General features: G+C 45.0%; 1 protein-coding gene across 1 annotated transcript in view; it reads left to right on the top strand.

Moving 5' to 3' along the window:
- TMC3 (transmembrane channel like 3) overlaps positions 1-27,396 on the top strand; it is a 110,830-nt gene that overhangs the window by 34,258 nt on the left and 49,176 nt on the right. Inside the window, exons 5-9 of the mRNA XM_068273581.1 lie at positions 1,250-1,356; positions 10,524-10,616; positions 13,383-13,525; positions 16,013-16,160; positions 20,112-20,155. Of these exons, the coding sequence (XP_068129682.1) occupies positions 1,250-1,356; positions 10,524-10,616; positions 13,383-13,525; positions 16,013-16,160; positions 20,112-20,155 (535 nt within the window). The remainder of the gene's footprint in view (positions 1-1,249; positions 1,357-10,523; positions 10,617-13,382; positions 13,526-16,012; positions 16,161-20,111; positions 20,156-27,396) is intronic.

Raw genomic sequence — 27,396 nt, 5'->3', positions numbered from 1 at the left:
ACAGAGGGGCAACGACCAATAGCACGTCGCATCTAGATGGTTGGGTGCTGCCTGTAACTATTCGTCTACTACTGTTCCAGCACTGCTCATTTATTTGAATGGTGTGAGAGGTGCAGTTTTCTTTCTCTGGGGACATGAGACTGATTTATGTGCATGCATGTGTTCTCTAGAGCCAGAGATTGCCTCAGCTTGACTTTCAGGTTCTAGAGCTTGCTTTCTGACTGGCTCAGGTAGAGTACGGACCAATTCTAAAGAGAGGACATTGCAATTGTGAATTAGTCCAGTACACAATCACTGCAATACATTTTAGAAGCGATGATCCTCTATTTTTATAACCAAATACAATGTTGTAACCTAGTTGTCAATACTACAGTTCCCGCTTATTGTGAGTGTGTGTTTTGAGTGCAGAGGGTTAAGGATTGCTGGTATAAATATAGGTCATGGTCAGGGCTGGTAGTCATCAAATACAAAGGTTATCAGGTCCAGGTGAGTGCTGGAAAAGTTCAGGCAACATGGTTAATAGGCCCTGGTTGGGACTGTCAAAGTTCAAGCAGTACAGTTATCAATGCAAGGTTAGGTAAAAGAGGTATAGTCAACAGACTGGAAGCAATGAAACTGGGGCAGGGACCGCATGAAATGCATACTTATGTATAGTCTTACAGTAATATGTGCCTGCCAAATTTTGGATTCCATATCTTTTAATGTTTGGAGGTCAGCTTTTATATTTTCAGCCTATCACCTTGCGGCTTTGGTTTCTGCACGTCAACAGCCACGTGCTGATTGGCTGCACAGCATGGTGGTGAGCTGAAGAGTGAAGAGGTGGTGAGTGAAGAGGAGCGGTCCTGCCGTTGGGAGCAGATGATGTATAACATTTCACTGCCGCTCTGCATTAGTTATGTGCAGGACTGGGCCAACTTGAGATGAGGGTTAGTTGAATACTTGGTGCTGGTGCAACAGTAAGAGGGGCACTTTACTCAGTAATTATGACCCTTGGTTTATTGTAGCTGCATATAACTATTTCTATAAGGTAACTGAAACCATAATTTTTCAACTGCCCCCTGGTTGGTCAAAATGTATATTCCAAGTTTATGACTGAGGAAAGCATGATATCACTGCATGTTTTTATCCTGTCACCAGTATCTATACACAGTTCCTGCAAAGGGTAGTCTGGATAGTCTATATTTCATAATCATATTTTGAATGCATACATTTAATTAACTATAAAACAGTCTATTTTCTGCTCCACCAGGTCATTTTGGATCAGGCGTCGCCTCATACTTTATTTTTTTACGATGGTTATTTGGAATTAACATTGTCCTCACAATAATGACTGGAGCTTTTGTGGTGTTGCCAGAGGTAAGATCTGTATAAAAACTACTGTTCCTATTTACATTATAAAGCTGTAGTGTAGGTGTGCTTTACACCAGTGGTTTTCCATTCACGCTTGCCTCATAAGAGAAAAAACAATGAATTGCAGATTTCTGTCCAATGTCCTGAAGTCCCACATTGGAGTTCATTCACAAAGTGTATTTCATCAATTACCGGTATCTCTTCTTATCTATCTTATATCACAAATCATCTCTCCTTGGGGTGTATGCACTAAACTTCCTTAAAGTGAACCAGAGACGAAGCACCCTTATGTAATTTACTAATTTATCAGTGCAGGGCCGTGCAGAGGGTCCTTAAGTGGGGGGTGCTCAAATTTAAAAAAGGGGCCTGGTAATGCCTTCCCCCGCATGCCCCCCGCTCCTCGTTTCTGGCTAGGGGAGTATTGATTGTCATGCTGCTGAATGCAGATGATGGGTGCCATGTGGGTTCTGGGTGTAAGTACTGAGCGTCATGTGGGTTCTGGCTATGGTTGGGTAACGAGTGTCATGCGGGTGTTGATTGCAAGAACTTAGTGCCATGTAAGATCTGGGTGCATGTACTGGATGTCATGTGGGTGCAGGTACCGGGTGTGACATGGGTGCGAATACTTGGCGCCATGCCTGTACTGGGTGCTGGCTATGGGTGGGGTTTGGGCATCACATGGGTTTTGAATGCAGGTACTTTGGGTGCGGTTACGGGTTAAGTGGATACTTGGTGCAGATAGTGGGTGCCATGTGGAAGCTGTGTGCAGGTGTGAGTACTGGGTGCAATTTTAGGCCTGGGTGCAGATACTTGGTGTCATGTGAGTGTGAGTACTGGGTGCTAGCTATGAGGGGAAGGGGTGGCTGATGGGAAAAGTAGAGGTCAGTGTGGGTGCTGCAGGAAGGGGCAGGGCCATGCAGAGGATCCTCAAGGGTGTGGTGCTCAAATTTGAAATCGATAAATCGTGCTAAACTGTGTATGTAATACCCCCTCTCCATAAAGCATAAGGCAGGCTTATCCCCCCCCCCCCACCACCACCACACACACACACACACATCCCTCAGTATCAGGCAGACTGTGTGTCTCCTTCCAACTCTTTTGGTGCTACCACTCTCAATTCAGCAGTGATAGGTGCCCACTGTTGGTGGGTTAGAGTGGGCACAGTGGAGCCCACTGTAGAGGCACAGACTCACCTTTCATTACTGGGACCTCCTCTTGATTAGCACCCAAGCCTCTTTTCAGGCAAAGAAGTGGTTACCAACATGCAGTGGTTGCTAAGCATTAGTAGATGCAAAACTGCAGTAAGTGCCAAGGTGCAGTGGGTGCCCAGATGCAGTGGATGGTAAGACGCAAAGGTTCACTTTGTGGTAAGTTGCAGTGGGTGCCGAGATGCCAACGTAAAGTCTGTGTCAAGCTGCTTTGGGTACCAAGGTCCAGTTTGTATTGGGTGTTTATTTGCAGTGGGTGCTATGCAGTATTGGGTGCTGAATGAGTAGCAGATGGTGATAAACAATAGTGGGTGCCATGTAAGTGCTAATTGGTACAGGGAGCCATGTGAGTGTTGGACATGAGTGAGTAGGGAGTGCCATGCATGGTCTGGATGTGTGCCATGGGAGAGTACTGTGTCTCATATGGGTTCAGACCAAGGATGGGTACTGGGTGCTATTTGGGTCCTGGCCATGAACGGGTACTAGGTGCATATAATGACTTTGGAACTTGGTGACGTGCGAGTACTGTGCCATGTGGGTGTTGAATATGGGGGTATGTGGGTCTTAGGTGCAAATACTGAGTGCCAAGTGGGTACTAGGAGTGAGTACATGGTGACATATGGGTGATGGGTGCTGGCTAGTGGGATATTTGTTGTCATGTGGGTGCTAAAGTCAGATGCTGGGTGCCATGTGGGTTCTGGGTGCTGGCACAGGGTGCCATGTGGATTCTGGCTGTATGGGTGGGTATCAACCATCATGTAGGTGTGGGTGCTGGGCACCAAGTGGAGGTTTAGTGCAACTGGAACTACTGCAGATGAAACATGTGGGGGTTAGGTGCAGGTACTGGGTATCACATAGGTGCAAATACTTGGTGCCATGTCTGCACTGGGTGCTAGCTCTGGGTGGGTGTTGTGTGTCACATGGGTTCTGAGTGCAGGTACATCGGGTGCTAGTACTGGTTATGTGAGTGGGTGCCATGTGGAGGCTGTGTGCAGGTGTGAGTAGTGAGTGACATGTCAGAGCTGGGTGCAAGTACTGTGCCATGTAGGTGTGACTACTGGGTGCCAGCTATAGGGTGAAGGGGGGCAGGTATTGGGTGTCATGTGGCTGTTTGATGCAAGTACTAAGTGCCATATTGAGGCCAGATGTGAGTATTGGGTGCAGGGTGCTTGGTGCAAGTACTGGGTGCTTGCTATAGTGGGGGTTACTGGTTGAGTGTAATGTGGGTGCTGAATATTGGTGGGACTGCTGTGGGTGCAGGGGGTGGGAGGTCACTGTGGGTACTGCTATGAATGGCATAGTTGCTGCTAGGGGAGGTCGAGGTCAGTGTGGTTGATGGGGGAAGGGTAGGTCACTGTGGCTGATGGGGGGAGAAGGAACTGTGGGTGCTGTGGAAAGTAGAGGTCAGTATGGGTGCTGGCGGAAAGGGAGGTCACTGTGGGTCTCGGGAGGTAGAGGTCATTGTGGGTGCAGGGGGTGGCAGGTCACTATGGGTGCTGCTAGGAATGGAATAGTTGCTGCTAAAGGAGGTAGAGGTCAGTGTGGGTGCTGGGGGAAGGGTAGGCCACTGTAGGTGCTGGGAGAAGTCAGTGTGGTTACTGGAGGAGGGAGTGGATGCTGGGTGTTGGGAGAAGCCACTGTGGGCGCTGGCAATGGGAGAGGTCACTGTAGGTGCTGCTTTTGGGATGGGAGGTCCCTGTGGGTGCTGCAGGGGACAGGAGGGTAGCCACTGGGGGAGGGAAAAATCACTGTGGGTGCTGGGGGAGGGATAGGTCAGTGTGGGTGCTGGGGTAGGCAGGATCACTGCTAGAGCTGGGGAGGGAGAGGTCACTGTGGGTGCTAGGTGGAGGGAGAGGTCACTGTGGGTGCTGGGGGAGGGAGAGGTCACTATGGGTCCTAGGTGGAGGGAGAGATCACTGTGGGTGCTAGGTGGAGGGAGAGGTCACTGTGGGTGCCGGGGGAGGGAAAGGTCACTGTGGGTGCTGGGGGAGGGAGAGGTCACTGTGGGTGCTGGGGAGGGAGAGGTCACTATGGGTCCCAGGTGGAGGGAGAGGTCACTGTGGGTGCTAGGTGGAGGGAGAGGTCACTGTGGGTGCTGGGTAAGAGAGAGGTCACTGTGGGTGCTGGGTAAGAGAGAGGTCCCTGTGGGTGCTAGGTGGAGGGAGAGGTCACTGAGTGTGCTGGGGGAGGGAGAGGTCACTGTGGGTACTGGGTAGGGAGAGGTCTGTATGGGTCCTGGGTGGAGGGAGAGGTCACTGTGAGTGCTAGGGGAGGGAGTGGTCACTGGGTACTAAGTGTAGGGGGAGGTCACTATGTGTGCTGGGGGAGGTAGAGGTCAGTATGGGTCCTAGGTGGAGGGAGAGGTCAGTATGCCACACTAGGATTCCTGTCTGGGCCTCTTCACTTGAAAGTGTTCCAGGCGGAGGGCGGAGCTTCCCGAGGGTGGGCGGGGCTTATCGTAGTTGGGGGCTGAGCTTATTTTGCGCGGCGAGAGGGGCCTTTTTTGAAGTTTTTAAAAAGGGGGGTGCCTGGGCACTGAGAGCACCCCCTGTGCACGTGCCTGTATCAGTGGGAACATTAGAGAAAACACCTACCCTGCTCTCCGTTTTATCCTTATCTGCTCAGTCTGCCTGTTATCAGCTCTGATAAGAATCCCTGACTGAGCATTCAGTCTAGGTTTGACCCAGAATCATTACAGCTGAGTCAGTTTTCTGTGAAGTTTTTTCAAGCCCAAGCCTGCCCCCTCCTGGCTCAGCTTTCCGGCTTTGCATACTCACAGCATCACAGAGAGCTCTGATGACGTGGGAGGAGCTGCTGCTGCTGAGGAAGAAGCTCTGAAACAATAGACAAGTGTGGCTGCTGTAGTATTTCATCTGCGATCTGTGTGCAGTCATCATCATTATCTATGCAGTCATCATCATTATCTGTGCAGTTTCATTCCTACGAGAGACACTTCCTACAGGCAGCTACACAGCTTACCAGAATAATGAAGTTGAATGCACTCAGATGAAAGGCTGCAGCAGCAGCCCTGCTTGTCTATAGTTTCATAGAGCCTAGACAGCACATCCAGAACAGCTCATAACCCGGAAGCAGAACAGGTATGAGCGGCCATATTGGATTTTTCCTGGCGCAATAATGGCTAAAAAAACATTCAAAAAGGCACACCAGAGCACCAAAATTATCAGGTAGAGCATTTATATTCTTTACAAGCTATCGATTGATATGTTTATTTTGTGTGAAACGTTCATCTCTGGTTCCCTTTAAGCAGAATAACGAGTATAACGTTTTACTACATGATAAGTAGAGCAGAATGCTATACATTACATGTAATACAATACGCTCTCCTCATTGTGCTTAAGACCTTACACATTATTCCGCTTAACGTAATTTAGTGCATAAACCACCTTGTCTGCCTTAACTACATATCTATACTTATCTGTTTTACCTCCTTAATTACCTATCCTTACTTGTTTACCTCTTAAAATATTTCTCCTTCAGCTGTGCGAACCCGCTAGATGAAACTTGCCCAGGGCGCCCGATAACGACTGCCTCTTCCAACAATACAACCTGTGTACAGCAGCCCCAGACACCCCCCCCCCCCCCCCACGCCACTCGACCAGCGATTAGCCTGGCAGATTGCTTGGGTCGCGTGCCAGCCCAGTGCATTGATTTCCCCACCCATTCAGCTCCCCCATGACATCACACCCCCGCCGCTCTGATAGCCCTCCGATCCCGCCGCATAGCAAAAGAATGGGTCACTAGCCTGCAAGCTAGCAACACATATGTACAGCCTGTAGGCTAGCAATGTGTCATTTAAGGGATAGGGGCCCAATCCCTGCCTGGTGACATGCCTTGCGTGTGCACAAGGTTTTATAGTTGGAGTGAAAAATTAGTAAGGTCAGATAATTCATGAGATTTTTGTAAATCAACCTCATTTTGTCTTTCCCTTTGGGCAGAATCGATGTCTAGCAGCTATACGTTTGAATTAAAAAAGGGAATGTTGTACTTTTGATTGCTTTTATTATGGTGTTTATAGGTTCATTTGACCTCAGTAGCTCAGTACACAAACCCCTGGTGGCTCTCCACAATTATAAGTATAGAATCAAACAGTGCCATTCTTTGCACTGATAAAGAGTAGATTTGCTTAAACCGTAGTATTCAAGTTGTGTGAAATGACTTTGCAAAATTAAACACAAGAGCAAAAAGAAGAGATTTGCATGAATCCCTGTACTTTCCTGACAAGATGCATCATGGTCTTGCGTTGTATAGGAAACAATAATTATCTTCTGTTTTAAGAAGATGATCCTGTTATACTAAAATAAAGCAAGTGTTTTATCCAAAAGCATACATCTTATCTGCTTAGAGAATTTTTTTGACACAGACTTAGAGTGTCACCTCGATTATTCTGCAAAGGAACATCAACACATATTTACTGCTGCTTAGATGCATCAGCAAGCCCATGATATAGAAGCATTCTCCAATTCAAACCTCAAGCTGATTTATTATATTCTACCTTGACCATGGTGTTATAACCTCCATAAAAGCTGTAGACCATTTATCACCACTGGAACAACCATATTGGACACCTTAAAAGCTATGACAGATGTTAGTCTCATACCACTTTGTTCATCAGTAGATGGACAGTTCTTGTTCCATTGTGTCCTTGAAATAATAACCTGGTTAGGGAATGCAGCTAGTAGATCAACTACTGTCTTTGCTGTCTGAGCAATGAAAGACATTATAAGATGAATGGAATAAAGGGTACAGGATTGGTTGATGGAAGTCTTTCAGTAATCATTGTTTACTTCACAACCATGTAAAAATGAGCTCTACAATCCATTTGTTGTCAGAGATGACTCGTTAAAGCAAACCTAAAGTGAAAATAAACTTATGAGATCAGAGCTGGGACAAGTTCCTCTAGCACCCAAGGCTGAGACACCAAAGTGCGCCCCTCCATCCCTGCCACCTCAGCTGTCACACACGGATTGCTATTAGACTAAGAGGCGCCACAGGGCCCCCAACACCTTAATCTATAGTTATCTGGCTTGCAGTCACTGTCATGTATCTCCTTTTCTTATTTCTTTCTGCTTCAAACACAATTAGGAATGACAGCTGAATGAATTGTGCGCCCCCCCCTACACAGCGCCCTGAGGCTGGAGCCTCTCCAGCCTATGCCTCGGCCCGGCCCTGTATGAGATAGTTAATTGCGTGTGTATTACAGCTAAGAAATAGAAGATTAGCAGCAAAGAAAAGAGTCTCATGTTGTTTTCCAGCACAGAAAGAGTTGAAAAAAAAACTTCACTTGTTATCTATGCAAAAGACAGGGGCGTTGCTAGCCCCAAAGATTAGTGGCACGTGCCCCGTATCTATTCTGGGGTGCCCCTGATGTCCCCCAGGCAGAGTCAGCTGTGGTACCTCAATGGCAGGCATGCTGGGAGCTGTGGTGCATCAATCAGGGTAATGATGGGTGCTGTGGTGCCTCTATGGATGCTGTGGTGCCACGCTGGGTGCTGTGATGCCTTTATAGGGGCATGCAAGGAGCTGTGGTTCTTCGATGGGGCATGCTGGGAGTTGTGGTGCTTCAATGGGAGGCCTGTGGGAGCATGGGAGGGAGTCCAGGAATGCTATGGGGGGACTGCCAGACAACCTGACAGCAGGCCAGCCCACCCAGCAGAAAGCCAGAGCAGCCAGCACAGAAGCCAGGTAACTCTGCCTAGTTATGTTTAAGTGACACTGCCTATTTATGCTGCATTTTTTTTGTATTAATGGAGAGGGGGCTTCATCCAACATTTTGCTGGGCAGGCCTACTTAGACTGCTGTTAGGTTTATGCAAATTTGGCTTTGCCCATGACCACACCCATATTCTGGTGTGTGGCCACACCCATTTTCCATCTGGAGTGCCCAAAAGTGCCCTGGATCTCTGAGGATCCTAGCAACGCCCCTGGCAAAAAAAGCTTCTCTGAGGTGATCGGCCCACTGGGAAAAATACAGACCTGTTTTCTGAAGCACATAAACAGCCAAGAAACAGTGAGGCAGCTTGAGATTAGGTTTTACTGCAGAAATGTCAAAAGGTGATTATTTCTACTTTGTTTTATATTTTAAAAGACAGAGTGTGATTTAAGACTGCAACTGTGACCGTACGAAGCAATGTAATACAAAAGCCATATGACTGAAAATAAAAATTTGAGACTCTTTTCTTTGCTACTAATGTTGTATTCATTATCCGTACTACACATACAATTCATTATATCTTAAGTTTTTTCACTTCAGGTTTGCTTTAAAAATAGGAGGATCATAACACACACACACTCACGTTAATATATAGCGTAAAATTCCTGAGAAGTGGAGAAGAAAATAAATAAAATTATAAACGGAGGTAAATGAAGACCATGGACTTGATACAGTATTGTTCAGTAGTGCTGTGGAAATCTATTCATAAATTACTTCAGATGGCAGCATTTTACTGAACACCCATTTCAATACTACTAACATGAGAAGTATCCCAATCATTAGCTGAGCTTCCCGGTTAGTTACTGCAGAAAAGAGACTTTCCAAGGTGCTGGACATGTGTAGCTCTGAGGAAAGGGGGAAAACAACAGTGTAGGGTTTCCCCACTAAAGCTATGCTTCCTTCTGCCCCCTGGTCATAGAGCCGAGTAACATGCACAAAAACAAGTATGCAGGTCCATCTTGTTTTAGTTACCAGTCTGCTATGCCTTTCAGGGGGTAGTATGTGTAGCAAATATGCCCCCCATAGGCAAACGCAGGGGGGGGGGGGGGTTACAGCTGCTCAGAATCCCCCCTCAGGCTTAGGCTGGTGCAGTGTCTGGGGACAGGCACAAGTTGAGACAACAGAATATCTGCAGGTATCCTGCAGCTCCCAGCACTGTGCTGCTGCCTGCACTATGTGCTGCCCCCTTTCTTTCCCTGCTACAGTTGACTTTGGATGGAGCAGCAGCGTGTGTATAGTGCATGGAGCAGCTCTGGTGAACTTAACAGAGCCAGGTATGAGCACAGCCCTATGCATTGCTGTGTGAATGCTTCACTTTCCCCTTCATTACCAATGCCGCCTGTCCTCATTATTATCTGTATACAAACTGCTCCTGATCAATCCCGTTGTTGATCGGGAGCAGAGCGGACATTTAGGAAATAATTGTCAGATCCTGTCAGTCAGAGGGAAATTGCGTTATGTGTACCCAGCATGACGTCCTACCATATTATTATACTGTATTGTGCATGGCTGAGGGAGACCTTACAGGAATCCCCCCATTAAAAATCCTGGGTTTGTCCCCGCCCCCCTATATTGCAAAGCACAGTGCCCAAACCTGAAGAGCAAAAAAGTTCTTCGAACATTAAAGTGGATCCGTGGTGAACTTTTACTCATTGCATAATTGTGTTCCTTTCCTATTGTTTATAGGGCATTTCTCAAGCCAAATACGTTTTTGTTTTTGTTTTAATACTCTAATTCCCTTTAAACTAAATAAACCACGCCCATAGGTTTTCAGAGAGCCTTGGCAGTAGCAAGGGCTCATGGGAGCTCAGTCTGGGCAGGAGGAGGAGGAGGTGTTACTAGCCATTGATTTCAGAGGCAGAGGGGAGGAGGGGGATTAGGTTTTTTTCACAGGCTGGGTGCTCAAGATACAGATAAGCCTGCCGCTGTGTAATGTTTACAAACAACATGGCTGCTGTCATTGTATCACAGGAAGAAATAATCATTTTCTATTAAAGCTCTTTGCAGCTAGATTTTCTGTGTAAACTATCTAAACTTTACATAAGATATATAGACAAGTTACTTGTTATAGTTAGTTTTTCATCTCGGATCCGCTTTAACTAGCATGGAATTTCCCATAAAGATGGCCACTCATTAAAACTCAGCTCAGCTACTGAATGGCACTTCCCACATGGAAATGTTTATTGAGTTTCTCCACTTATCTCAGCAACTGAAGAGTTCATGTTTTGTTCTCAGATCCTTACAGGAGCCCCATTTGGAAGCACTGTAAACAAGAAAATCCCTGACATGGAGTCAGCACAGGACCTGAATACAATCTGGTCACTGGGGGTAAGGATCAATAACCACAGTTGCTCACTTTGCAAGAACTTCAGTTTTCATTAGGCAAAATGTCATGTAGCTTTGCTTTTTGAAAGAGGGTTTTTTTTTGTATTTTTTAGCCCTCTAGACCCTCCAGGTGGTTCTGAGCCACCTTGAATTGTCTGGGTATTCTTTAGCCCTGGTCTAAGCACTACCCCATGGCATAGAGCCATATCAATCAATACCATGCACTGATGAGGGCCAAAAACGTTGAAGTAGGCTGCCTGCATGTCAGAATTATGTGGCTCTGTAAAATGCATTTAGCTACATGCTTCACTATACACCAGTGGTTCTGGATGTGCAGCCTTGATTTCAGGGACAGAAAGAGGTAATTTGCATATTCAGGAGTGATGCATCATGGGAAACCACAGTTTCTCACTTAATGCTGAATTATCACAAATACCTTGGGCTTGATTCACAAAAGCGTGATAACTGATAGCACGGCCGTTCTATGCAGTTACCACGCGATGTGATGCGCGCAAAGGTTTGCTTTGTATAAAGGTTTATTGCGTGCAAACGTTCGTTTAGCACGTGGGCGTAAACGTTTACACGCACAAACCTTTGCGCGCGTCACATCGCGCAGTAACTGCATAACATGGCCGTGCTATCAGTTATCACGCTTTTGTGAATTAAGCCCCTTCTGTTATAAGTAGGCAAACATACATTTAGCATTACTAAATTCCTGTTTCTGAGAAAACATGAATTTCTAGCAGCAGTAGAGTATTGTACCAGTCATAGCAAGATGTTTTGAATCCGGGTGATTGGATAGCAATAAATGGTATCATCCTGATTCAAATCTTCTTGCATTCATTTCCACACACCTGCTGACAAACTAAACTAACTGGCCATAGATGTTATGCTTAGGTTGTTTCAGGCTGGGTAAACACATAGCAGAATTCGCCAGCGTTGCGTAAAACGCTGCGTTTTTGCCGCTAATGGAAGTCTATGGGCCGCATGAAAAAATGCAAATAAAAACGCATATGCATTTTGTATACCTGCGTTTTTAAAAATGCTGGTTTTGTTGCATAATATTCATAGACGCATCAAAAACACACATAATGAAAGTTTACGGGAACGCAATGGAATGCGTTTTCCATGCGTTTGTATATGCGTGTTTGCCCCCCAATTTATTTTTTTTGTTTTGCTGTATTTCCACTTCCTGTTGCCTTCAAAGTGATATGCAGAAATGGAAATAAAAAAACGCAAGGAAAAGGCATATGCGTTTTGTATATGCTAACCACAAATGCATTAAAACGCACACAAGACGCATGAAAAAACGCTTCGTAAATGCGCAAAAAACGCACACAACATTAACATAATAAAACATGACATAAAACGCAGCCTTTCAAGCTATGTCATATGTGAACCCAGCCTTAGGGCCAACTTGTGTGTTAATTAATAAATAGACCTTGGCCATAATATAATTTGTTTTCTTTGCATTTGAAAAAGAAAAACTGAGGCAGTTAAAAAAAAAAAAAAAAGATACTTACAGTATCTAGGTATCTAGGTAGAGGAAAGCTCCTAGGAAGTCAAAATGCTTCCCATCTCCTCCTCCCTTCTACTGTTGCCGCCCACGGAGGACCCTCTGATCATATCTGACAACAGCTTGTAACATATGTTCTTCTGGCCATGCTCCCCGCCAGGGCCGGCCTTAGGTTTCACAGTGCCCTGAGCGAAACCTGATTTTTGTGCCCCCCTTCATCCTCTTCATGCATGCGCGCACACACACGCACTCACACACACACAGGCCCATATGCAATTCATCTTTTCTCCTAGGTCAGTGGTTCCCAACTTTTTTGACGTCATGACACATCACGCAAAATGCTCAGATCTCTGTGACACGTCACATATGTATAATAGGAAAAATACTATTAATAACCACAAATGGATGGAAAGAGTGCATTATCCTGAATATACTTAAAAATGAAGGCTAGAACCTTTCAGTATTATTAATAAAAACAGTACCGACAATTTGCCCCACGCGTTATAGCTGCAGTGCGCACCCCCAACCCCCCCCCCCCCCCGATCTCACATGTAGGTGCCCTCAATATAGGTTGCCAAGCACAGGTGCCCCCAGTATAAGAAGTCAGTTGAAGGTCTCCATCACCCCCATAGGGAGCCAGGCGTAGGAGCCTCCAGTACAGGTAGCCATGTCTTGGTGCCCTCAGTAAAGGTAGCCAGCTATAGGTGTCCCCAGTATAGGAAATCAGGTGTAGGTACCCTCAGTATAGGTAGTCAGCTATAGGTGCCCCCAGTATAGGAAATCAGGTGTAGGTGCCCTCAGTATAGGTAACCAGCTATTAGGTGCCCCCTTGGAAGCCGGCGCCCTGAGCGGCCGCTCTGGTCGCACAGGCCAAAGGCCGGCTATGCTCCCCGCCATGTATGAGTGCACCTGTACTGCCCCTGCACAAGTAAGGCCACACCTTCCTGGTAAGCCGAACTAGCTCTTCCATGAATGGCTTCTTCCTACAGTGCAGGCATGGCCATACTTGGGCAGGCACAATACGGCCGCACTCGAACATGGCAGGGAACACTGCTGCAAACTCAGAGGGTATGGCCACGAGGAGGACATGGGTAACCTTCCCTCTTCTTAGGTAAGTATACAACATTTTATTTTAAAACTGCCTCAAGTTTACTTTAAGGTTTTAAATTAAATCACTAGCACATTACTAGCAGATTAAATAAATTAGGTTTCACATTCTGTCTCCTTTAATACAAATCTGTGTACTTTTTCAGGGATATCTCCAATATTCTGTGTTGTTTTATGGCTACTATGGCAAAGAAAGGAAAATTGGAAGATCTGGATATCGCCTACCACTGGCATACTTTCTTGTGGGAATGGCAGTCTTTGCCTACAGTTTCATAACGCTGCTAAGAAAGTAATACTCTGCTCTACAACATGTTGTTAAGTGTACTGTATGAATGGTATTTTCTCTGCGTACGTTAAAAAGGGGAGCTGGGAAAAAAGGGCGCCGGGTTTTTAACGATAAGTATTGATAACGTTTAAAAATGTATTGTACTGTATTTCGTTTAAAATTAATGTTTTATAAAGTTATAAATCATTAAATAATGTGCATTAAATCGGCAATTGTAAAAACGTTAATCTTGCGTTTAAATAGTGAAACGTATAATAACGTTTAAAAAAAAAAAATTACTAAGTAACCCTCCCTGTACCTACCCCTAACCCCTAGACCCCCCTGTTGATGCCTAAACCTAAGACCCCCCCTGTTGGTGCCTAAGTAACCCTCCCTGTACCTACCCCTAACCCCTAGACCCCCCTGTTAGTGCCTAAACCTAAGACCCCCCTGTTGGTGCCTAAACCTAAGCCCCCCCAGTTAGTGCCTAAACCTAAGACCCCCCTGTTGGTGCCTAAACCTAAGACCCCCCTGTTGGTGCCTAAACCTAAGACCCCCTGTTGGTGCCTAAACCTAAGACCCCCCTGTTGGTGCCTAAACCTAAGACCCCCCTTTTGGTGCCTAAACCTAAGACCCCCTGTTGGTGCCTAAACCTAAGACCCCCTGTTGGTGCCTAAACCTAAGAACCCCCTGTTGGTGCCTAAACCTAAGACCCCCCTGTTGGTGCCTAAACCTAAGACCCCCGTTAGTTTTTTCGTTTAAAAATAATGTAAAAAAAAAAAAAAAAAAAAAAGTACTGTTTTTCGTTTAAAAATAATGTTTTAAAAAAAATATTGTACTGTTTTTCGTTTAAAAATAAAATTTAAAAATGTATAAATCATTTAATAATGTGTAATCATGAGAAACAGTAATAAAACATTAAGTCTCCGGGCGCCGCTTTTAAAACGTTATTTTTCTCCGGCGCCCTTTTTTCCTATCGGGCGCCCATTAAACGATATGATATTTATTATAGGAGTGAATGGCGGCGCCCGATTTGTCCACTAGCCTCAGGCGCCCGAATTCTCTAGCCTACATCTTAACTGTACTGTCCAAATGCTGCAGGTATTAAGCAACAACAGCCACATCCCCAATGTACCATTGTTACCGAACAAAACCAGTCTGTCTTCGAACAGCCTAACTATTGTCCACTTGTATAAAACATGAGTTTCCTATAACATTTTCTCAGTATCCTTATTTGAAGATGTTAATTCTCAGGGACAGAAAATGGATAATAACAAATTTAAAAACAACATGTGACAGATACATTGTGCTGGACTCTGGACCTCAACTGACTTATGGAAATAGGTGCAAAAAACATGGAAATATGTGCAAAAAAAACCAACAACCACAATTTAAAAACTTCTAAAGAATTTAAAAAAAAATACTTATTCAAATATGCATCTGTAGTTGAAAGGAGGGAATGCTAATACAAAATCCCCCCCAGCCAACCAACACGAAAGATTTAAAGGCCCATACACATTGGGATTAAAAAGTGTTAAATTGTTCAGAACCCAATCCCCTTGGATGACACTGCTGGACCGGCTAGTACAAACGCATGGAAGGCGAAGGGATGACGGAGTGGCGCATGGGTGACATCATACGGCGGCAGGGTGAAAGTAGTTGACCATTTACCAGGTGAGTAGACCCGCCGGGCTGATCGCTCACGGAAAAATGCTGCAAATAGCGCATTTAAAGGGATACTGTAGGGGGGGTCGGGGGAAAATGAGTTGAACTTACCCGGGTCTTCTAATGGTCCCCCGCAGACATCCTGTGTTGGCGGAGCCACTCACCGATGCTCCGGCCCCGCCTCCAGTTCACTTCTGGAATTTCTGACTTTAAAGTCCGAAAACCACTGCGCCTGCGTTGCCGTGTCCTCGCTCCCGCCGATGTCACCAGGAGTGTACTGCGCAGACACAGACCATACTGGGCCTGCGCTGTGCGCTCCTGGTGCCATCAGCGGGATCGAGGACACAGCAACTCAGGCGGAGTGGTTTTCTGACTTTAAAGTCTAAAATTCCAGAAGTGAACCGGAGGCGGGGCCGGAGCATCGGAGAGTCGCTGCGCCAACACAGGATGTCTGCGGGGGACCGTTAGAAGCCCCGGGTAAGTTCAGCTCATTTTCCCCCGACCCCCCTACAGTATCCCTTTAACAATCAGTGCTAATCACAAATCGTCGGCAATCGCGGCAGTGAGATCATTGCCATATAGTTACCGGCTGAGTAGATCGGGTGGATCGCTCACGGGTTGGGCGTCCGGAGCTACTGTACACACACTTAATTTCCAGCTGAGGCAGTCGCTGTTGAGCCGCCTCAGCCAACTTTAGTCAAGCATCTGTATGAACCTCTGGGCAGGGCCATCCTAAACATTAGGTACAACTCGCAATCTCCCTTTAACTCTGATTGCAATTTATTTTTAATAATGTATTCATCATTCATCTTTATCTTTATAACTGTCATGTATCATGTGTAACAGAATGGCAAAGAACTCCAGACTGAGCTTGGCAAGTGCATCTGATGAGAACTATACATTTTGCTGGAGAATCTTTTGTGCATGGGATTATCTCATTGGAAATCCAGAAGCCGCAGAGAGTAAAACTGCTGCTATAGTCAACAGCATTAGAGTGAGTACTTTTTTTTCCAACTGTATTTTAAACATCTTGATTGGCAATCATTACATTTGTACAGATTTTACATTTCCTGCATGTTCTACCAGCTGCCTCAGTAAGACCTTGTATACATGAGCAGATATTCTCTCCCGATATGATGAATGATCTAATCAAATAGTCAGTTTGTCCAAGAACTGAAAAGTGAATTCATCTGCTATCGATGGAAATTGATAAATGATAATTTTATTGGTCGTGAAGTCATGATAAATTTTGACTGATTATTGATCATGCAAATCACTTCAATTGTATATGCAGATAATAAGGTCTATAAAACGTGACAGATGCAAAAAAAAAAAAAAAAAAACCTCTGGAAACTACTGTGAGCAAGACCTCTTACTGAAGAGCAATTGTACACATGTGCCCATTGATTAGGCATTTCCAGCCAATTGATTGCTGATCCTGGGCACCAATCAAGAGGAAGAGCTCCTTGTCCTTAAAAGGAATCCGAGGTGAGGGACATATGGAGGCTGCCATATTTTTTTTATTTTAAACAATTCCAGTTGCCTAGCAGTGCTGCTGATGTTTCTGTATCTAAGTCCCAAACCTGAAATAAGTATACAGCTAATCTTGTTAGATTTTTGTCAGAAACATCTGCTCTGTATGCTTGTTCAGGGTCTGTGGCTAAACGTATTAGAGGCAAAGGATCTGCAGGACAGCCAGAAAATGTGTATTGTTTAACCGCTTGAGGACCGCAGTGTTAAACCCCCCTAAAGACCAGGCCTTTTTTTACTAAATTGTCCACTGCAGCTTTAAGGCCTCACTGCAGGGCCGCATAACTCAGCACACAGCACACAAGTGATTCCCCCCCCCCACCCTTTTTCTCCCCACCAACTGAGCTCTCTGTTGGTGGGGTCTGATCACTTCCCCAATGTTTTTTTTTTTTTATAAATATTTATGTCTTTATTTTCATAATAAAAATTGCTATTTATTTATATATTTTTTTACAATCACCACCCTCCCTCCCCCCACCAGCCAATCAGCTTAATCGGCTGTCATAGGCTTCAGCCTATGACTGCCGATCACTTCCCTGCCTCTGGAGGGGACAGCCGTGTCACACAGCTGTCCTCAGTACAGCACTGCCTTAGATTGCACGCTGTACAGGGTAATTAATTTCTCTGTCTAACAGTCTCCTAGCAGCGACTGCCGCTGAGAGACTGAAGGCGGAGCCGAGCTCCGCCATCCATGAAGGGATGCGCGCACATCAGCGCACGTGATCTCCTGCAAAAAAGGCTTGCAGGACCTTATGCCAATCTGCGTTAGGCGGTCCTAGGGCTGCCGCTGCGGCTACGCCCATCAGCGCGACACGGTCAGCTAGTGGTTAAAAGGAAATAAATATTTCAGCCTTCATATGTCTCTTAACTGGGGTTCCCTTTAATGTGGTGACAAGAATGGGAGATTACCTTGAGAGTGTGTGAAGGTTTTACAGCATCTCTTTCCCCTTCCTGCATCATATAACCTGTACCCTAAATGCCCCACCTGCAATGTAAACACCCCCACTAGGGATGAGCCACGAGAAGCAGATAAAGTTGTTGCAGGATTATGTACATTTTGTATGTAAAAAATATGCAGTTTTGGTAGAATTTGGTTGGTTCATTTTCAAGCTGCATATATTTGCAAGTAAAAATTAACATAATCCTGCATTACTACTAATGCATGAGAGATCAGCAGGATACCAGGTAACTGGTATTGTTTAAAAGGAAATAAATATGGCAGCCCCATATCCCTCTCACTTCTGTTGTCCTTTAAAGCTACACACTGAAAAATATTTGGTTGAGCCAAGAGATAGCAATGATTCTGTTATAGTGAAGATCTTCCTACATAATGACCCTCATCCTCTCGTTTTCAGCAGCCACAATTCTTTTCTAAAGTAAAGTGGAGGTTAATTGGCTTGACAATGTGAATGTTTTATTTTATTCAGTAAAGTACTTTGTATGAAACATTTTTCTATGAATGTTTTACATTCAGGAACAAATTGTCTAAGTTTCGATTAACTCTTATGGAAAAATTTGGTTTGATATACGAGTGCTTTGGATTACATGCATGTTTCTGGAACAAATTATGCTCACAAACCAAGCCTCTGCTGTATAGGCATTAAAAAGACCAGAGGAGGTTGGAGGAGGAAGTAGAACAATGATACATTAGGTTAGGCTACAGTTAACAGAAAACATATTTTTAGGATAAAGTTAACAATAGAAAATAAGATAAGATAGAGATAGGGATCATTTAGGTTAGGGCTAGACACCAGACAAGGACAAGGTTAAGTTAATGAACAAGGTTAAAGTTGCAATTTCAGTAAAGAAGGGGTTAAAAAGTAGGTGGTAGAGATAGAGGGTTCAGGGCCCATTCACACTTGCAAATGCAAAATGTTGCACCAGCGATTTTTTCACGATTAACATGGAAAAATCACCGTACACTTTTGCAATTTTTGAGCGATCACAATTAGCACTTTTTAATCGCGATCACTGTCAAATCACAAGAAAATGCTGCAAATAGCGCATTTAGCAATCAGTGCTAATCACAAATCGCCAGCAATCGCATCAGTGAGATCACTGCCATATAGTTAATATTGCTCTAGCACTTCAAAAAGCGATAGCGATCACCGGGGATTTGGCAATTTAATTGCCCGCTAATCACCCCAGTGTGAATGGGCCCTAAGTGCAGGGCAGCATGTTTTGATTAGGTTGTGGCTATGTATGGAAGTTAGAGAAAGATCAGGGGTCTTATAATGCCCATATATGGTACAATTTTTTCATTATTTTCGATTAGATAATTTACTTTGATTATTCCGTTAGATCGATTTTTCCAACATGTCCTATCTGATTTTTATTGAAAAAAACAGGATAATCGTTCGTTTTCTTGATTGGAAAAAAAAAAGATTTGTTTTGACTTCCATTCTATTCAATCATTTTGGTCAAATAAAGGGGATAAACAAACGTTTTTACTGTACCATATATGGGCACCATTATTAGTAGATATCAGGAGAACTCTTCTCATCTAATACTCAGCAGCAAAATAGACACATCTCCATTTTATCAGTGCCCATTTCAATTTGTAAACTTTGAGGAGGATGATATTTACTATTTCACCTTAATGGATACCCGAGCTGACATGTGACAGGATAAGATAGACTTGGGTTTGCACAGTGCCTAGCACACAAATAACTATGCTGTGTTCCTTTTTTTTCTTTCTCTGCCTGAAAGAGTTAAATATCAGGTATGGAAGTGGCTGACTCAGTCCTGACTCAGACAGGAAATGACTACAGTGCGACCCTCACTGATAAGAAATTCCAACTATAAAACCCTTTCCTAGCAGAAAATGACTTATGAGAGCAGGAAAGAGATAAAAAGATTCAATAGTTCATAGATTTTAGCTCTGGCCTACTTCAATGACTGTCATTGAGCAAAAACAATAAAACAGTTAAAACTTAAAAAGTAGATTTAAACATAAAATAAAACTTAAATATTTTAAAAAGTCATTTTTAGAGGAAGGAAGATAGATACAATCGTTTATTTCATTAGTTTATTTTCGCTTCGGTGTCCTTTAATATACTGCATATCAGATTTGCTGGTAACTTTGAATTTATACTCTGTGATATTGAAGCAATTTAGAAGAAAGTGCCAGAGAAGATTACACAGCTAATACTTGCATTACTTACAATACTTGCATTGCCATAGTCATTTGTGAATGCAGTAAACCTCATTACTATCCGGGGTCCTATTTTTCTGAGCTTATTCCCACCATGTTTCACGCTGGTGCTCTGTTTGACTAGCTGGAAACAGCAGATGCTCACACAAGGCCCTCAGCTGGCATGTAGTAACACTAGCTGTGTTTGTCCTCTAAGTCTGAAGAACATGCCTATTGCAAGGTAAATCCAATAATTTGCATTTGATTTTTACCTTTAACAAGGAAGCAATCGTAGAAGAACAAGAAAAAAGGAAGAGTACAAATTTGTAAGTAAAACGGCTAACACCTTCATCCCATGCATTGTATCGTTTTATTGTTTATACCAAAATAGATGCCCCAGATTTTTATGTTATGTTTTCTGTTTTACCCCTAAGACCAATTTACATACTGTACATTTGTAGATACCTTGGCCCATATGCAATTCACTTTTCCTCCTTAGTTTTCTCCAAGTTGACATTTTTAAACTTGTCAATAAAATGCCTTTTAAGCCACCAGAAAGCAAGAAAATGCTTATAATAATTTTGATAGTGCTTTTTCAACTTCTTTGGGTACTTTTTTAGTTGAAAAGTGCTGGAAAATTATTTTAAATTGAAAATGAAAAATGATCTCCTAGGAGAAAACTCAGGTGAAAAAGTGAATTGCATATGGCCCCTTGTGCTCTTTTGTGTTATAGTCTTATTTAATATGACATATGGAGCCTGATTTACTAAGCTGACTGTGTAAGAACTGTGTATTGCTCTTTTGGCTTAGTATTATGCAGTAAGCTTGACTGCTGGATGGGATCCATTGGCATACCTCCTGGCCCATAATGTGCAGAGAACCACAACATCCTGCAGTTCTCTGCTTCAGCTGCTGGCATTGCACACTATTAAGCTAGAGCAGGCATGGGCAAACTCGGCCCTCCAGCTGTTACGGAACTACAAGTCCCACAATGCATTTGCCTTTATGAGTCATGACTGTGACTGTCAGACTCCTGCAATGCATTGTGGGACTTGTAGTTCCGTAAAAGCTGGAGGGCCAAGTTTGCCCATGCCTGAGCTAGAGTCACACTAGAATGCCAGCAATGGATGCCATATCAACATTACCATGTGTTGAACCTGAACATTTAAAGGACCACTGACCTGAGAGAGTTATGGAGGCTGCCATATTTCCTTTTAAACAATGCAGAGTGCCTGGCTGTACTCCTGATCCTCTGCCTTTAATACTTTATCCATGGACCCAGATCTGCAGATCAGATGTTTGACTTCATGCTTATTTCAGATGTGTGATTCTGAAATTACTGATGCTAGAAAGATCAGCAGGACTGTTAGGCAACTGGTATTGTTTAAAAGGAAATAAATATGGCAGCTTCCATATCCCTCTCAAGTCAATTGTCCTTTAGTGTGGTGGCAATGTAGCATTTATATAGCATGGTAATATGAGGAAATTACAATACGCTGCCCTTGTGATGGTCAAAAGACAAGGTAAATAGTTGAACGTGACGCTGATCGAATGAGGATGTTCAATGTTAGTGTTAACATTGCCACTGAACCCCATGACTGCATTCTTCTTAGAATTTTAGTTGTTCACCCAGTAATGGGATTGTCAGGGAAACACAAGCGTCTATTGCCAGTGTGAACCTAGCCTTAGGCAGGGAACATTCATGTAAAAAATAGCGTGAGATTTTGCGTAATGCAAAATTACACATAATTTATCACTTTGGGAATGCGCATGTGGTTAAAAACCTGAAGCATAATATTGCACAACATTTGCGATTCCTATAGATTGCAGGCAGGTGCCAGCGGTCTATGGTGGGTGACATGAGTGTTAAAACATGCACTATATGAAAAATAATAATAACAATAATAATAATAATAATCTATTAAAAACTGTGAGTGTTTTCCGCAGGCACAAGTGTGGTCCCAGTGTAAATAAAAAAATGTGCTGCGGCCATACAATGCGATATCTGGCAAAACCATTTATAAAATGCCATGCATGCACTTATGAACAGCCAATGTGCAGGTTGCACCCACCACTTAGATCGACGTGCTTGCAGGTCCAAATCCCTCAGACCTTGGGGATTGAAGCAAACTGGAAAACCAGAAGATGACCCAGCACCGTCTTCATGATGTAATTATAAGCTCTTTATTCAGACATGATCAAGTCAAGACAGGATACAGCAAACATGAGACTAGTGCATGAAGCAGCGATGTTTCGGGAGGACGTCCTCCCTTTCTGAAGCTTGCAAAGCCTCTGACACAGTAATACAACATCTGCCTTTATATAGTAGGCTCAAAAACAATGAGCCAATCAAAAAGCAAGGGCAGTGATGCTGGGTCAACCAATCAGAAGCGAGACCTGTAAGGGGGCAGGTACAAAAGTTAGGAGGACCTGATGGGGAACTGAAAGCTACCAGTTTCCTCCAATCAGGTTCGTCCTGAAAAAAACAAACTAAAAATGGACAGGTATAAACAGGAAGTGATGTCAAAATGGTCAGAGTGCGACAGTCGAAAATTCACATCAAACGCTAACAAAAATTCGCATCAAACGCTAACAAAAATTAGCATAAATCATTGAACGCAAAAAATGTACACAAAAAAATCGCATCACTGGATAATATCAACTAGTGGAAAAATACAAGCGACCACAATACAACACTCGAACGACAAAAATCGCGTAAAATATAAAAGCAAAAACATAAACACAAATAAAAAATCCAACAGGTCTAGCATAAAGATCGGGGACCCAGCATCATTGCCCGATATAAAATCACTCACTTAAAGAGACTCTGAAGCGTTATTAAAAACAGCTTTTTACCATGGGCATGCTTGCCCTGCTAAAACGCCGCTATCCTGCGGTTGAACGAGGGGTCTTCACCCCCCAAATATCCCCCGGCAAAATCCACGACCAACTTGGTTGTAGATTTTGCTGCTCATGGAGGCAGGGCTAAATGGCTGTAGCTCTGTCTCCATGCTCGTTTATCAGCTGTGGATCTCCACCTCTCCCCCGCCCCTCTCTGTGAAGGAAGAGGGAAGAGGGAGAGGGGCGGGGGAGAGGCGGCGATCAGCGCTGATAGAAGCGCTTAGAGGCAGGGCTGCGGCCATTAGCCCTGCCTCACACGGAAGCGCTCCCCGGACACTTCAGAGGGGATTTGGGGGGTAAAGACCCCTCGTTCAGCCACTGGATAGCGGCGTTTTAGCAGGGGCAAGCATGCCCCTGCTGAATATAAGGTAAAAAGTGATTTTTAATAACGCTTCAGACTCTCTTTAAATGCAGGGTCCCAACTCATACTCACGGTTTAGACCCCCTGGAGCCAAGGTCCCAAGAGTCTTAATCCAAAAAGCCTCTCTTCTAAGTAACATTTCAACTCTATCACCCCCTCTCCTAGGTACTGGTACTGAATCTATCACTGAAACTCTTAACTGGCTGACAGAATGATTCATTTCGGTAAAATGAGCAGCAACCGCTTGATCAGTTGACCAATTCCTAATGGCAGATTTATGAGACGATATACGAGCTTTAAGCGGTTGGGTAGTCATACCCACATAACTCAAACCGCCAGGGCAATGTAGCAAGTAAACAACATAGCTCGAATCGCATGTAAAAAAAAACATTAATAAGATATTTTCTGCCAGACAGTGGATTGTAAAAAACATTCCCCTTGTTTGTGTTGTTGCACATACTCTATGACACAGGGCAAGGAAAAAAACCTTTCCTCATAGCAACCGGAGATTTCTTTCGTGCAAAAGTATCAGCTCGAACTAGTCTCTGACCAACAGTGGGTGCTCGTCTATACACCATCAAAGGAGGATTAACAAATTCCACTACAGGTGGAAAACCTTGGCGTAAAAGCGGCTAATCCGAGCAAGTCTGTAAATAGTAGTTTACCGCCTCTATACCCCCATCGTGAGGGATGGAGGTATAGAGCATCCAATGTGACTAGCAAATGATAAGCACCAATCCCATCTAGTTTAGCAATAGCCTCCAAAAACATCTGTGTATCACAGATATAAGATGGCAAAGCCCCAACACAAAGTCGAGGGACCCAATCCAAATATTTTGCAATAGGAGAAAAGATAGAATCCGCTCCGGCAACAAGAGGCCTTTTGTGGACTTTTGGTAAGCTATAAATCACAGGGGTGACCGGAGAATCTTGTACCAGAAAAGAAGCAAGGTCCTGATCAATGATGCCCTTTGATCAGGACATCAATCAGCTGCCTGAGTTCCCAAATGGGGTCCCTATCTAATTTGCAATACACTTCAGTATTTATTATTTATTTATTTATTTATTGTATTTATAAAGCGCCAACATATTATGCAGCGCTGAACATTAATTTAGGTTACAGACAATATTTAGGGGTGACATACAGCAATATGACAATACAGGAATGCATGCAGACCAGATCACACACACCATAGTATGCGTACCAGTTAATGCTTAGTCAGTCACTGGATGGAGCATGGAGGTTAGGCAAGTTAGGTTCACTCAGATGCCTAGCATGGGTTCACAGTAATGGAGGTGCAAGATCAGGTAGGACACAAAAGGAGGAGGACCCTGCCCAAAGGCTTACAATCTAGAGGAAGAGATAAGGACACGAATGGTAGGGGACCAGAGTTCAGCTGTAGGTTTAGGGGTTGTGAGGGGTAGTAGGCCACAGTGAAAAGGTGAGTTTTGAGGGCTTTCTTGAAGATGTTGAAGGAGGGGGCAGCCCTAATGGGTGGAGGTAGGGAGTTCCATAGTGTTGGAGCAGCTCTTGAGAAGTCCTGGAGGCGTGCATGGGACTGGGTGATGCGAGGGGCGGTCTGGCGAAGTTCATTGGAAGAGCGGAGTGAGCGGCTAGGTGTGTACCTCTGAGTAAGATCGGAAATGTAGGTTGGACAGGTTTTGTGGACAGATTTGTAGGTCAGACACAGTATCTTGAATCTGATTCTGGACTGGATAGGAAGCCAGTGGAGGGATTCTAGGAGGGGATCTGCCATGGTGGAGCGATGGGAGCAGTGGATAATTCTGACTGCCTCATTCATGATGGACTGCAGTGGGGCTGTTCGGGTCATAGGGAGACCAGACAGCAGGGCATTGCAGTAGTCAAGGCGGGAAATTATGAGGGCATGGATGAGGAGTTTGGTGGTGGCAGAGGTCAGGAAAGGGCGAATCTTACAGATGTTACGAAGGTGGAAGTTGCAGGACTTTGTGAGGTTTTGGATATGGGAAGTGAAGGAGAGTGCGGAGTCCAGGGTGACACCCAGACAGCGGGCTTGAGAGGTAGGGCGAATGGTAGTGTGGTTAACAGTGACATGCACATCTGGGAGGTTTGTGGATGGCCGGGGTGGGAAGTTCATAAATTCCGTTTTGTCTAGATTTAGTTTCAGGAACCTAGCGGACATCCAGGAGGAGATGGCTGATAGGCAGGAGGAGACCTTGTCCATGGTAGTGGTGGATATGTCAGGGGTGTGGAGGTAGATCTGGGTGTCATCTGCATACAGATGATAGTTAAAACCCATGGAGGAGATAACCTTGCCAATGGAGGATGTGTATAGGGTGAACAGTAGGGGGCCAAGGACCGAACCTTGGGGGACTCCCACCGAGAGGTGGTTGGGGGTGGACGAGGACTCATTGAAGGCGGTCGTGAAGGAGCGGTTGGAGAGGTAGGATGAAAGCCAGGACAGGGTGAGATCGTGAATGCCCAAGGATTGGAGGGACTGGAGGAGTAGGGGATGATCTACTGTGTCAAAAGCTGCTGACAGGTCAAGGAGGAGGAGAATGGAGTATTTACCTTCAGCTTTAGCTAAGGCAAGGTCGTTGACCACTTTGGTGAGAGCAGTTTCGGTTGAGTGGGCAGGCCGAAATCCAGATTGGAGTGGGGCTAGCAGTGAGTTGGCATTGAGGTACTGGGTCAGGCGTTTGTGAACCAGACGCTCAAGGAGTTTTGAGGCAAAGGGGAGGAGGGAGATAGGACGGTAGTTGGAGGGTAGCGAGGGGTCGAGTGAGGGTTTCTTGAGCAGGGGTAGTACAGTGGCCTGCTTGAAGTCTGAGGGGAAGGTGCCTGTGGATAGGGAGAGGTTGAACAGGGTAGTGAGGACTGGGGCCAATTCCGTGAAGTGAATCTGGAGTAAATCAGAAGGGATGGGGTCAAGGGGGGAAGTAGTGGTATGGGAAGTCTGCAGTAGGTGGTTGACTTCCTCGGTGGTAGTAGGAGTGAAGGATGTGAGGGGAGGATAGGGTGGAGGAGGAGCTGGTTGGGAGGGGGTGGGAGGTGAAGATTGGAGATTGGATATTTCCTGGCGGATGGAGACAATTTTGTTGGTGAAGTGGGTGGCTAAATCTGTGGCAGAGAGGGAGGAAACAGAGGGTGGGGGGGTTTAAGTAGGGAGTTGAAGGTGGCAAAAAGACGCCGGGGGTTGGAAGCTTGTGCTCCGATGAGCTTGGTAAAGTATTCCTGCTTCGCATGAGCAAGGGCAGTGTGGAACTGCAGCAGGTTGGTCTTGTACTGTAGGAAATCCTGGTTAAGTCTTTTTCTCCATTTCCATTCAGTGGCGCGTGTTTTCCTCTGGAGGATGCGAGTATGGGTAGTGTGCCAGGGCTGGGGGTTAGGTGGTCGGTTGCGTCAAAATATTGGTGGAGCAGCTTTCTCTAGGGCTGATGAGAGAGCTTGGCGATACTGAGCTGCAGCAAGATTAGGACAGGTTAGGGTGGGGAGCGTGGAGGAGAGGGCATGGAGGGGGTCAGCAAGGACACTAGGGTTGAGCTTGTGTAGGTCTCGCTGCCATCGACTAGGTGGGTGGGTGGCTAATTTAGAAGTGCCTTCCGTGAGGAGGTTGAAGGTGAGAAGGTGATGGTCTGAGGGTGGAAAGGGTGCGATGTCAAGATCTGCAATGGTGGTGCATTTAGTGAATATAAGGGCGAGAGTGTGACCTGCAGTGTGAGTGGGGGTGTTGGCGTGTTATACTAGTCCAAGTGAGTTGGCAATGGTGGGTAGCCGGGTCACAGCGGAGCTCTGGGCTTCATCGATGGGAAACTTGAAATCCCCAAGGATGATGGTGGGGAGGTCAGAGGAGAGGATGTGAGTGAGCCAGGAGGCAAGGTCATCGAGAAATTGTGGGGTGGAGCCCGGAGGGCGGTATAAGACCGCAGCAATGGCAGGGAGGGGGTGGTAGAGGCGGATGGTGTGGGCCTCAAATGATGTGAATCAGAGTCAGAGGGGGTGAGCCATGTCTCAGTGAGTGCGAGGATGGTGAGGGATTTGGAGAGGAAGAGGTCGTGGACTGCTGTAAGTTTGTTGTGGACGGATCTGGCATTCCAGAGACCGCAGGGTAGGGGGAGTATGTGTTTGTGGGTGGGATGGATGGAAATAAGGTTGGAGAGAGGATGGGTGTTGAGGTTATTTGTGGACAGAGGGCTGTGAAGTGTATGAAGCAGGTCAGCAGGGGATGCTTGTCTGGCAGCAGGCTGTGGCCCAGGATTGGGTGATATATCACCAGCTGCAAGTAAGAGTAGGAGGGAGAGAGTAAGCAAATGTGAATAAGATTT

This window comes from Hyperolius riggenbachi, chromosome 3 (genome assembly GCF_040937935.1).
Source record: "Hyperolius riggenbachi isolate aHypRig1 chromosome 3, aHypRig1.pri, whole genome shotgun sequence".
NCBI lineage: Eukaryota > Metazoa > Chordata > Amphibia > Anura > Hyperoliidae > Hyperolius > Hyperolius riggenbachi.
This window is presented reverse-complemented; position numbering and strand designations above follow the sequence as displayed.